Here is a 12,532-nt window from a genome sequence, read left to right on the forward strand (position 1 = left end):
TTTTTTTTGTCTTTTTGAGAAGGGTCTCACTATGTAGTTCAGGCTGGCCTCAAGACTCAAGCTCACTTTGTAGCCCAGGCTGGTCTCGAACTCACGGCGACCCTCCTGCCTCAGCCTCCCCAGTGCTGGGATTACAGGCATGCGCCACCATGCCCAGCCTGACTTCCTGTTTCGCTCAGAGTGAAACCAGACATGCTGATGTGCTCCGGCCCCACGCTGGCCTCCTGGTCCCTCGGCCACTCCAAGCCCACCCTCAGCCTGGCTGCTGCTTCCGGCCCAAGTCCTCTTCTGCAGACGCAGCCCTGTGAGCTGCCTCACCCGAGCCTGTGCTCAGAGCTCCAACCCAGCAGCCTGCAAGGATGGCAGCCTGCCCAACCCTGCTGCTCCAGCGGTTCCTCTCCACAGGGCACCACCGCTGCCTCACCTTCACACAACTCCCTTGTCTGTCTCCTGACGCTAGGATGGAGTCTCCACCCAGACAGTAAAGTCACGTGTTGCTGACAGCATCAAGCACCTGGAACAGTGCCTTGCTTATCCATGTATCCCAAGTACCCAGAAGAATGCCTGGCACCAAGTAGAGCTCAATAAATAGTTGCTGAAGCTAGATACAGTGGCACATGCTCTAACCCCAGCACTCAGGAGGCTGAGGCAGGAGGATCACCATAAGTTCAAGGCCAGCCTGGGCTATACAGTGAGTTCAAGGCCAGCCTGAACTGCATAGGGGGACACTGTCTCAAAAATAATAACAAAAGCTGGGCATGGTGGTTCACGCCTGTAATACTAGCACTCGGGAGGCTGAGGCAGGAGTTCGAGTTCGAGACCAGCCTGGGCTACAAAATGAGCTCAAGGCCAGCCTGAACTTTGTTGTCAAAAAGACAAAAGAAAAAAATAGTTGTTGGCTGAATGACTGAGAGGAGATGTAAACTTGTATGGGCGGGTATGGCAGACACAGGCCCACTCCCTTACCACACAGAGCCCTGTTTTGAGCCCCTTATTCATAGCCAAAGTGTGCTGGAGTCCAAAGAGGCCCCCTACAGAAGTCACCACCTTGTAGGGTAGGGGACAGGGCTGGCCTTGGACTGCCACTTCCGGTGGCTCACCGGGCACTTAGGGACCAGAGAGGAGCACTGGGAGAGAGGTCGCAGGGGCCTGCCTGGCCCACCCAGGGCCTGCACCACCCAGACCAAGGGAGGGCCGGAGGCTCAGCCTGTGACCTGGACTAGCTCTGGATGACACCTGGGAGCAGACTCCCAGCAAGGCCCAGACAGGGTGCGTGAGGTCCCCTCTGTCCCACTTAAACAGCTCCAAGCCTCCAAGCCTGCAGGGTGCCAGATTCAGATTAAACAAGTTTGTAGGAAAAAACAAGACTGTATTACAGGACCGTCCAACATGGCACTTTTTCTCTGTAGCGGGCATGTGTCTATTCACTCAATCCTTGTGCTCCGCAGCTGAGCCCACGTTACGGGGAAGGAGCCCCAGGCACGTAGGACTTAAGCTACTTACTTCAATTCACACTGCTAAGCGGTGGAGCGGGGATTTTACCCCCGGATACGGAGGAATTTTGGAGAGGATCACAGCGCCACTATTCACCTATGCTATGAGAGAGACCACTCCCCACGGGTGTCAGGGTAACAACGACTCAGCAATCTGTAACTTAACACATCCTTCCTCTCCTGTGTTTACTGTGCGCTGGAGTTGAGGCCTAAAGGCAGGCTCGGGTTCATGGGCCATCGGCAAAGATATTCCCCAGCTGTTGCTGAGCATAACTGTTCTACCAGGAGCCTCAGAGTCAGCTTGTCCCACTGCTTGACCTCTCGCTGGAGGCCATGACAGCAGGGCTGCCCCCCTTTTCACCGTCCCGAAGCACCTTCGCCTGGGGGCACCGGCAAGGAGCTCGGCTTCATCCTTGAGCGCAAGACTGCTGTTCTCCCCCATTTCCACGCCATGTTCATCACCCACTGGTGAAACCTGTCCCAGTCGATTTTTTTTTTTGGTCTTTTTGAGACAGGGGCTTGCAATGTAGTTCAGGCTGGCCTTGAGCTCACTTTGTAGCCTGGCTGGTCTTGAACTTGCAACAGTCCTCCTGCCTCAGTCTCCCCAGTGCTGGTGTTACAGGCGTGTGCCACCACTCCTGGCTCTCTTCTGATCGATTGTTACACTCAGTGTTACAAGACAGATGATTTTTCTAATTCTATCATCTCCTCTGCAAGAATGCAAAAAACGTCCATTCTCATGTGAAGCTTCCCCTCAACAATTACAGTGAGCTGCAGTTCCTTCTACCGAGCCAGGTAAGTCATGCTAACTGAGGCACTGCCCCGTACTTGGCTGGCTGTGGCCCCTCTAGTTGGCTCCTGGGTCCTGCCGACAAACCCCAGGAGTCAGAGTGTTTCCGGACTCTGAGGAAGAAGGGGTCTCACATTCTCTGTGTTTTCCCTTTCCAAGCCCCGGGAAGCAGGCATTCGGAAGCTGGGATTTGACCCTGGGTAGCCCGCCTTGAGCTCATGTCATGCGGCAGGGGGCAGGTCCTGCTCGTTGGACCTTGCTGGGTGACCATGGGTCAGTCCCCTTTTGCTCTCTGACTCAGACTTTTCCCATGAACCGTAGGGGAGCTGGATTCCCCCTCACCTCATCTTCCTATTAGGACCTGGCTTCCAAATTCCCTGATTTTTGCCACTTTGTCTCTTTTCCCACGCAGGTGGCCTGGGTGGACAGCTCCTCCCCTGGGCCGTGGGCCTGGTGACAGCTGGGAATCTGGGGCCTTCTATCCTGTTCGGAGTGGGAGGCAGCCAGGGTCCAGCCCAGCCTGGGACACTTGGGCTTGAGTGGTCTCAGGTCCTGAGGGTGAGAACAAAGGGACCTTGAGGTCAGCTTGCTCCAACATTGCCTCACAAGGACAAGGCTCTGGACTGCCGTTCTGTCACGATCAGCCTAGAACTGACCGACTTTGATGTATTTTCTCTTTACTTTAAATTTAGTTTTCCTTTGGATCAAAGTTATGAATTCACAGACGGTAGTTTAAAGAATCAAATACTTCCATGAGGTTTGCTGTGAAAAATACCAGGTCGTTATTCTCCTTTTCACGTCACTTTCAAACTTTTCCAGCCAGTTCTTGTGCTTATTTATTTCCATATCTCTGATTCACTTTCAGTATTGTTACTTCTTCTTCTTCTTCTTTTTTTTTTTTTTTTCTAGACAGGGGCTCTCTATGTTGCCCAGGCTGCCCTTGAACTCACAGTGATCTTCCTGCCTCAGCCTCCCAAGTGCTGGGATTATAGGAATGTGCTACCACATCCAGTTTTTCTATTTTAAGTGTAGGAAAATTTACTGGGGAAAGGAATGGGGAATAGAAATAGCCCCCGAGAGACAGGAGCGGTCCAGAATGGGTTGCCCTGTTACTTCCTGGTTTCCCAATTTTGACATTATCCAGTTGGCTTTCCCTGTGGCAAAGGAAGAGATAGCTCTCTCTCCTCCCTTGTCCCGTGTCCCTCTTCCATAGCCTCCTCCTTCCATCTCCCTCTGTCATGTGGTTAAATTGCTATTCACTATTTACAGTATTATGACAATATAAATAATACAGCTGAAGAACACAGTACACTTGGTTTACTATTCATTTCCTATATAACTTTTTTTTTTTTTTTTTTTTTTTTTGAGAAAGGGCACCCCTATTCAGTTCAGGGTGGCCTTGAGCTCACTTTGTAGCCCAGGCTGGTCTTGAACTCACAACGATCCTCCTGCCTCAGCCTCCTGAGTGCTGGGATTACCGGCGTGCACCACCACGCCCTGCTCCTATATAACTTCTGTTTCCCCAAGAGTTAGTAGTGGTCTTGGTTTTTCATTTGCTTTATTTTCTATGAAGTTATCATAATTCAATTGCATAGTCTCCAAAAATGGCTTAACTTGCCCGTTGGTACATTCAGGCATGTCAGATATCCGTCAGCTTTATCTTGTCAAAGAAAAGGCCTTTGGGGCTTTTCCCCTGGGGTTGCTCCACTGTAGCCCCCTGGGGTCCCCGCTCCTCAGGAGCTGAGTTTTAGTTTTCTGTATTGCATCATCCTCTTTTCTTGGTTAACTCCATCATGGTGGTGCACACCTTCCTGAAGCCTCCTGCGGAAGAGTGCTGTGGAAGGAGACATTTTCAAGAGAATGGAATTCTTAAAAAATCTTCGTGATGTGTCATATTTGGTAATTTGGCTCAGGGAAGATTAATTTCCCATTAGACTTTATTTTTTAAAAGTTATTATTAGTTGCTAGGTGTGGTGGTGCACACCTGTAATCCTAGCACTTGGAGGGTTGAAGCAGGAGGATTGTTGTGAGTTCGAGATCAGCCTGGGCCACAAAATGAGCCCAAGGCCAGCCTGAACTCTATAGTGAGACCCTGTCTCAGAAAGACAAAAAAAAAAAAAAATTTGTTATGAGTACATGTATGCAGTATATAATGATTATATTCATCGTAGGGAGCTTGTACATTGTACACAACACATCTTAATTATTATTCCCTTCCTTCCTTCCTCTCCCCCCTTGTTCCCCTTCCCATTTGAACATTTTCTTCCTATTTCCCAATTATTTATCATCCATTTGGGTCCTTATTTGTGCTTTTGGTTTCTTTTTTTTATTTTAAACATTTATTTCTCATAGTCTTTTTTTTCCACTGTCTTCTTCTTCTTCTTCTTCTTCTTCTTCTTTTTGCCTTTTTGAGACAGGGTCTCGTTATGTGGTTCAGGCTGACCTTGAGCTCACTTCGTAGCCCAGGCTGGTTTCGAACTCACAACGATCTTCCCGCCTCAGCCTCCGGAGTGCTGGGATTAAAGGCATGCACCACCTCGCAGGGCTGCTTTTGGTTTCTTACACAAGAGAAACAATGCATATTTACTTTTTGTTTGTTTGTTGTTTTGTTGAGACAGGGTCTTGCTGTGTAGTCCAGGAAGGTCTTGAACTCACTACATAGTCCATGTTGGCCTCAAACTCATGGCAATCCTCCTGCTTCCCAAGTGCTGGGATTATGGGCATGTGCCAACACACCTGGCAACAGTGTGATATTTAAACATGTTTGTCTGATTTATTTCACTTAAAAGTATGTCTTCAAGGTGCATCCATTTACCTAAAAATGTCTCAAGTTTATCCTTCTTTATGGCTCAGTAGTACTCCATTGTGTATAAAAACCACATCTTTTTAATCCATTCATGTTGATGGGCATTTGGGCTGTTTCCAAGATTTAGCTATGACAAATTGTGCTGCTATAAACATGGGTGTGCCTGTATCGCTGTGGAATGATGCCTTTAATTCTTTCAGGAAGATACCAAGAAAATAGCTGAGTTAAATGGAACCTCTAGTTTCAGTTTTTTGAGGAATTTCCAGACTGATTTCCATGGTGGTTGCTCCAGTCTACACTCCCACCAACAGTGGAGAAGGGTTCCTTCTTCCTCACAGTCCTGCCAGCATTTGTTACTGGGTGATCTCTTGTTTGTTTGCTTTTTATCTTTTTGAGACAGGGTCTTGCTATGCAGTTCAGGCTGGCCTTGAGCTGAATTTGTAGCCCATGGTTGGTCTTGAACTCACGATGATCCTCTTGCCTTAGCCTCCCAAGTGCTGGGATCACAGACAATGTGCCACCACGCCCAGCACTGGTTGATTTCTTAATGATAGCCATTCTCTCTGGAGTGAGATGGAATCTCAGCATTGTTTTAATTTGCATTTCTCGAATGACCAGTGATGCTGAACATTTTTTCATGTATTTATTTGCTGTTTGTACTTTTTATCTTAGACATATCAGATGCTTATTTATGGATTGGATCTTTAAATTTGGGAGGTCTAATTTTTTTGAATTCTTCATATATTCTAGATATTAGCCCTCTGTCTGAGGAACAGCAAGTAAAAATTAGACTTTAAAGGCATCGCTCCAGTGTTGTTGTTAAGATGTCTGAAGTCATTTCCGTTCCTGATTCTTTGCGTCTGTCGTGTTTTTTCTTTCCAAAAATTTACAGAATCTTCTCTTAGTCTCTGTTTTTCTGAAACTTCACACTGATGTGCTTTGCTATGAAATGATTTTATTTATTTGTCTTTTTGAGGTGGGGCCTCAGTCAGTATATAGTCCAGGCTGGCTTGAACTCACTTTGTAGCCCAAGCTGGCCTCAAATTCACAGCGATCCTCCTGCCTCAGCCTCTCAAGTATTGGGATTACAGACATGTGTCACCAGGCCCAGCTGAAATTATTTTAATGTCTTTGCTACTCACTGGTTCCTTTCAGTTCAAAAAAATGTGTCTCCTTGAGTTCTAGAAACTGTATTAAATTACTTCACTGGTGATTTTTCCTGCCTCTATTTTCTCTGTTCTCTATTCCTGGAACTTTGGTATTTGGCTGTTAGTTCTTCTATGCTAGTCTTTAATTCTCTTATCTTTTCTCGCTGATTTTTTTCCCCTTTTATCTTTGTGGTCTACTTTCTAGGAGATTAAAAGAAAATCTTCCACCTGCTGATTGTTTAATATCTGCCTTCATGTTTTTAATCTTCAAGAGCTCCTTTTTGTTCTTCTATGGTACTTACATCTTTATAGCATCTCTCCCTCCCCAGTACTGGGGATTGAACCCAGGGCCTTCACATTGAGCTACATTCCCTGCCCTTCTTTATTTATTTTGTGACAGGGTCTTGCTAAGTGACTAAGGTGCCCAGGTAGGGTCCCTCCTGCCTCAGCCTCCCACAGTGCCAGGATTATAGGAAGACTATCTCACCTAGTGAATCCTATTCCTGATGCAAGGGTGCAGTATCGTCATTTATCCCTCTCAGGCTTTAACATTAAGGACAGTTTATTTCCTCATGGTGTTTTTTTCCATTTGATTGTGTTTCCTCTCTTGAACGTTGAGGCATTGTCTAGCTGTCTCATGAGCCTTGATCTTCTAGCATTTCCAATGGAAGTCGTCAGCTAAGAGACAGCTTCTCTTCAGGAGGGCTTCCTGCGGGGTCGCCCACTGATCGCTCATGTTTCCCAAGAGAGACTCTTCAGACTCTTCCTCCGATGCTCACACTCCCCAGGGAAGGTTCCTCTAGGCTGTGCCTCAGGACAGGCTCGTGCCCTTTCCGGTGTCTGCTCCCCAGGGCTGGCTCACTCAGGGAACCCTTACTTATCCTGACTGGTCCCCCAACTCCCTTGGTACTGGGGGTTGGATCCAGGGCCTTCACAATGAGACACACCCCTGGCTTTTTTTAAATTTTATGTTCAGGCAGGGGCCCCCCAAGTCCCTAAATTGCCCAGGCTGGAGTTAAACTTGTGATTTTCCTGCTTCAGCCTCTGAGGGTGTTAGGACTACAGGCGCGTGCCGCCATGCCTGGCCCCGACATATTTCTTATTATGTTGAGGTGTACAAGGGGTAAGTGTGAGACAAAGACGCCTCACCAATGCAGCTGACTCTCCGGGACCCTTTCTCAGTCCCTCTTGCTTCGCTCCCTGCAGCGGCCTGTTCTCCTGCATCTGAGCCACACAGTTTGAGGATTCAGAGGCAGAAGAGCGAAGTGGCTCAGTTACAGACTCCTCAAACACCACAGTCTCTCTAAGCCTCGGTGTCGCTCCCTGTAGAAGGAGGAAAAAGGACACTCTTCCCCAGGCAAAAATAAAAGAGTCCGGAGGGCTGCTGGGTGGTGGCAGATGTTAGCACCACAGTATCAGCACCATGGATGCCCAGAGGGGAGCAGAGGGGAAGCCCAGTCCATCCTTCCTCCTCCATTTTGGGAGGATATAACAGGCCAGAGAAAAGGACTTGACTAAGCTCACAGGGGACACACGGCCCCTCTTTGCACTCCCTTTTCTAAGAAGGGGAGACAAAGGCAATTTCTGCTTCATAGTGATTTCCTGTCTAGGGAGCCAACATTAGCCAGTCTCCAGAGACATTCAAAGGGCCTTATGAATCCAAAGGTCTGCCCAGAAACAAGTGATGCGGACCTTGGTCAGCCAATGGGGTTGTGCTGGCCTTTCTACCTGCCTGGAGCTCCCCTTCCTCATCCTGGCCCGAGAAAGGCAGCTTTGCCTGAGTGGGGTATTTCCAACTTGGTGGCTTTCACTTCCACATCTGCCAAGTGGGAGGAGTTGCCTCCTGTGGACGAATCAGATTCCTCCCCGGCACCAACTTCAAGAGGTGAGCCAGGGCTCAGGGTCCCAGACACACGGAGGAGGCCGTGGTGACAGCAGCAGCAGCAGCAACAGCGTCAGGAGCTGTGGGGAAGACCAGAGGCCAGAGCCATGGAAGACCAGCGCGACCTCATCTCCAACCATGAGCAGCTGCCCATGCTGGGCCAGCGCCCTGGAGCCCAGGACGGGTATGTGTGGCCCCAGGGGAGAGCACACAGGCTTGCATAGGTGCCAGGAGGGGCACTGTCCGAGTCCAGGGAGGCTGTTTGAGGCCAACTCCAACACTGCTTTCTGGCTGACTTTACATAAGCAAGTCTCTGGGCCACTCTGGGTTTTAGTTCCTCCTCTTGTAAAACGAGGGTTCCTTTAGGCAGGGGTTTGCGCCCCTTTCTGCAAATCACAAGAGAGCCTTTGATTCTCTTCCTAGTTTCGTCAGTATCAGGGGTTCTACAGAACCATGAACCTTAGGTTAGAAAACTTGGACTAGTTTTGGAAACACTCTGGATCCCAGTGGAGAAACAGATTTCAAAATGAGGGGATGGCCGGACATGGTGGGGGAGGCTGAGGCAGGAGGATTGCTGTGAGGCTGAGGCCAGCCTGGGCTACAGAGTGAGTTCAAGGTCAGCCTGAACTACATAGTGAGAACCTGTCTCAAAAAATACCCAAGAGGGGATGGCAGGACTAAAAGAGGACAGCATCAGAGCTCTTCACAGAGGAGTTTCCCCGTTACTGTGTGTGGGCACAGGGGTCCACTCAAGGGAGTCAGACCGGTAGGTGTGTGCCAGCCATCACAGCTGCGGCTCACAGAAGTGGGAGGAGGGCTGAGGGGTGATGTGGGTTCAGCCTGTCTGTGCCCTGTTTCCTTGCAGCAAGAGGCCCACACAGCCATCCAAAGAACCCCAGCCCCTTCTCAGCCCCCAAACAGCTTCACCCACACTTCCTCCCAGCAAGGCCCCAGAAGGGGGTTAGAATCTAGCTGCTCCCTGTCCTCACTTCCCCCAGTCTCTAAAAAGTCCTTGGCTATCTGTGGAGACCTGCAGCTAGGTGTGACGTCAGCTGTTGCCAGGCAGACAGGGGCTTGGGAGAGTCGCTGAGAAATGTTCTGAGGAACTGAAGTGTGTCCCAGAGGACAGGTAAGCAGAGAGAGACTATGAGAGCAGCGGCCTGTGAAAGCCTAGTGGGGGGGAGGGGGCGGTCCATGGCAGGGGCAGAGTCCCCTGTGGGGACTGGATTCTGGGCCAAGTTCTGCTGCTGTCATGTGTGAGCCTTGCGTAAATCACTGCCTGACCCTGGTCTCAGTAATCCTAGCCACGGTAAGAGTCCCCGTCCTCGTGCACTCGCCGCCAGCCCCCACTCATTATTATCACCATGATTATTTGCCACACATCAGACTGACAGCTCAACTGAATCTTAAATGGTCACAGTTGCCCTCCACATTCAGTGCATTGATTAGGTCCCTCTTTACACAAAAGGAAATTGGGGTCCAGTCTGGTAGGCAGCTTACCCGAGTTAACCTAGGTGGTGAGTGTTGGAGGTAGAATTTGAACCAGGACTAGTCTGATTTCAGCCTGAGCTCATTCTGTGGCCTGGCCCCCTTTTAGAGGCAGGATCGGTGGGGAGGGGAGGGGAGACCCCCTGAGCTCAGGCCACCCAGACTTGCAGACCGGGTGGGCTGGACTCAGAGAGGGGGCTCCCTTGTCAAAGCCTTGTCTGTTTTTCACTTCAGTTACTGTTTCTAAAAGTGGCCTGGTCCTGTTGCTTGGGCCACTACAGACCAGACCCTGATTCAGAGCTTCTTGTGAAGACTTCTGCCTAGCAACATTGGTGTCATGCTTTCTGATAGTTCTGGTTGGCTCTTGACTTTGACCAACTACTTTTTTTTTAATTCCACAAGCAGGCAGAGCAAAAGAGGAAATAAAAGAGGGTGTGATAAGAATTGGCACTCTACCAGAACCAGGGAACAAACATTTCAGAGTTCTATTTACAGAGCACCAACGGATGTGCTAGATAGGGAACTAAAAGCTTCACCTTTTCTTATTTCATGTAACAACGTTTGAGTTGACTCTTTCGCCCGGTTGTACCTCTGCACAGGGGTTGAGTGACTTCCCCGTGGTCCCAGAGCTAAGCGAGTGGCAGAGGCAGGACTGCAATCCGGGCTGCACGGCTCTCGATCCCCAGGGCTTCTCAGAAGCTGAGGTTCAGCGGTGGAAGGGGCAGGACCCCTGTGCTCCTGTGGTGGGAGGCAGAGCGGGGCCAGAACCGAGAGGACTGCAGAGGGGCGGGGGTGCGTGTCAGGTAAGGGAATGAAGACGGAGCGCTCGAACTCGGACAACTCTGAAGACGAGTGGATTTACCGTCCCTCTTTCCTTGGGAAGGCCAAGAAGTGAGAGTTGTCTTCTCCTGTGTCTGGCCTCCCTTTCCCCACAAAATTTTAGTTTTTTCCTTTAAAAAAAAACAACACACACACACAAAACAAACAAACAAACAAACAAACAAAAACCCTGGTCTAGATCTTATGCCAGAGTGCACGGAGAGCTGGCAAGCAGAGAGCCAATGAAAATAAGTGATGGTAGTGATGTCACGGGTTACTAGGCAGAAGAGTTTCCTGGAGTCTCCGAAACGTCCCTTGCTGGCTGCGGGGGTAGCCGGGGGCAGACACATCCTGACAATTTCCAAAGGGGTCTGAGTCTGTTAGTGCGGGTACAACAGAATACCACACACTGGGTAACTTATGAAGAACAAAGGTTTATTTCCCATAGTTCTGGTGATGGTTTTCTTGACACGTCCTCATGTAGGAGAAGGCGGAAAGGCAGGAGTGAGCCGACTCCATCTGATAGGCGCTCTTAAACTGGGCCTGGTGGCGCACGCCTGTAATCCCAGCACTGGGGAGGCTGAGGCAGGAGGGTTATTGTGAGTTCAAGGCTAGCCTAGGCTACCAAGTGAGCTTAAGGCCAGCCTAAGCTGTGTAGCGAGACCCTGTCTCAAAAAAGACCAAAAAAAAAAAAAAGTTGACCAGCGCCCTTACCAGGGTCCCTAAGCCCTTTACCTTCCACCATCATCTCATTGCCAGCACCTGAGCTTTGGAGGGGACTCATTCGAACCACAGCAGGGTCTTAGTTGTCCCTCCGACCCTAGGGGTGGGTGGAGGGGGACTAGGCTTCGGGACACTCGGGTCTTGGGACAGGACCCCTGTATCCTCCACACTGTAATGTGGGTGTGCACCCCAAACCGTGTGCACAGTCCGCAGCTCCCTGCAGTCTGAGGTTCCGGCCACCCCTCCTTGTGTACACAGTTAGCCCAGAGACCATGAGTGATTTCCCCTTTTTGCACTGGCTCAGTCCCCACAGCTGGATGTTACCGTGAGCTACTGCTGTGGTACAGTCAGATCTTGTTCCAAAGAAGAAGCCAAATCCTAGAATCACTGGGGTGCGGGGTACCCGTGTGACAGGGCGAGACCCTGAGGCCCAGGCCCTGGTGGGGACTTGCTCAGAGACAGAGTCTGAGGGGGACAGGAAGAGGAAGTGCAGAGAATTAGGTGTGCTGTGCACATGTACTAACTCCCTACGATGAAGGCAATCACTATGCACTGCGCATATGCACTAAATAAAGACAAGGACAGTGTGGGGCGGATGTGTCCCTGGAGGGGGGCCTGCCCCCTCTCCAGCCTGCCAATGTCTGGTGCTCCCCAACCCACTGCTAAAATGTCAGGGCATCACTTCTCCTTTTCACCTGGGCCCAAATCTCTGCCATCCTGGTACTGTTTACTTCCCCTTTCTGCTTAAATCTGATTTCACTGTGGGGGTGGGGGACTTCTTAAGGGAAAGAAAACCCCCTCTTTGTTACATGGTAAATGTAAGTATATTTTTGTTTTTTGTGTTTTGAGATGGGCCTCCATAGGTAGTCCAGACTGGTCTCAAACTGGTGATCCTCTTGCCTCTGCTTCCCGAGTGGTGGGATTACAGGCCTGCACTCCCAGCTTTATACATCTTTGTCAATTAAAACACAAAATAACACTGGATGTGGTGGTGCATGCTAGAGCACTAGGGAGGCTGAGTGTATGAGGATCCACTGGAGTTCAAGGTCAGCCCAGGGTACATACTGAGTTCAAGGCCAGCCTTAAGGCCATGTATCAAACAAACCAACAAAACAAAATAAAGCTGGGTGTGGTAACACACATCTGTAATCCCATCACTCCAGGAGGCTGAGGCAGGGGGATTGCAATTTTGAGCCCAACCTGGGCAATTTAGCGACTTAGTGAGACCCTGTCTGAAAGTAAAAATGAAAAGCTGGGGATGTAGCTCAGTGTGAAGGCCCTGGGTTCAATCCCCAGTGCCACAAAACAAAACAAAGAAAAAGAAAAACCGGGGATGGTGGCGCACGCCTGTAATCCCAGCACTCGGGAGGCTGAGGCAGGAGG

At 49.8% G+C, this 12,532-nt stretch overlaps 1 protein-coding gene across 2 annotated transcripts in view; it reads left to right on the forward strand.

The window, feature by feature from the left end:
* Nucleotides 1-8,123: 8,123 nt before the first annotated feature.
* The window catches only part of Cd74 (CD74 molecule, major histocompatibility complex, class II invariant chain), a 9,186-nt gene continuing 4,777 nt past the window's right edge, over nucleotides 8,124-12,532 (forward strand). The window contains exon 1 of one of the 2 annotated variants that reach the window (XM_005380579.2): nucleotides 8,124-8,303. In XM_005380579.2, the coding sequence (XP_005380636.1) occupies nucleotides 8,227-8,303 (77 nt within the window). In that variant the 5' untranslated portion in view covers nucleotides 8,124-8,226. The remainder of the gene's footprint in view (nucleotides 8,304-12,532) is intronic. The other variant, XM_005380578.2, reaches the window with a different exon arrangement.

The sequence above is a fragment of the Chinchilla lanigera genome, unplaced genomic scaffold (genome assembly GCF_000276665.1).
Source record: "Chinchilla lanigera isolate Chin_1 unplaced genomic scaffold, ChiLan1.0 scaffold00014, whole genome shotgun sequence".
Lineage (NCBI taxonomy): Eukaryota > Metazoa > Chordata > Mammalia > Rodentia > Chinchillidae > Chinchilla > Chinchilla lanigera.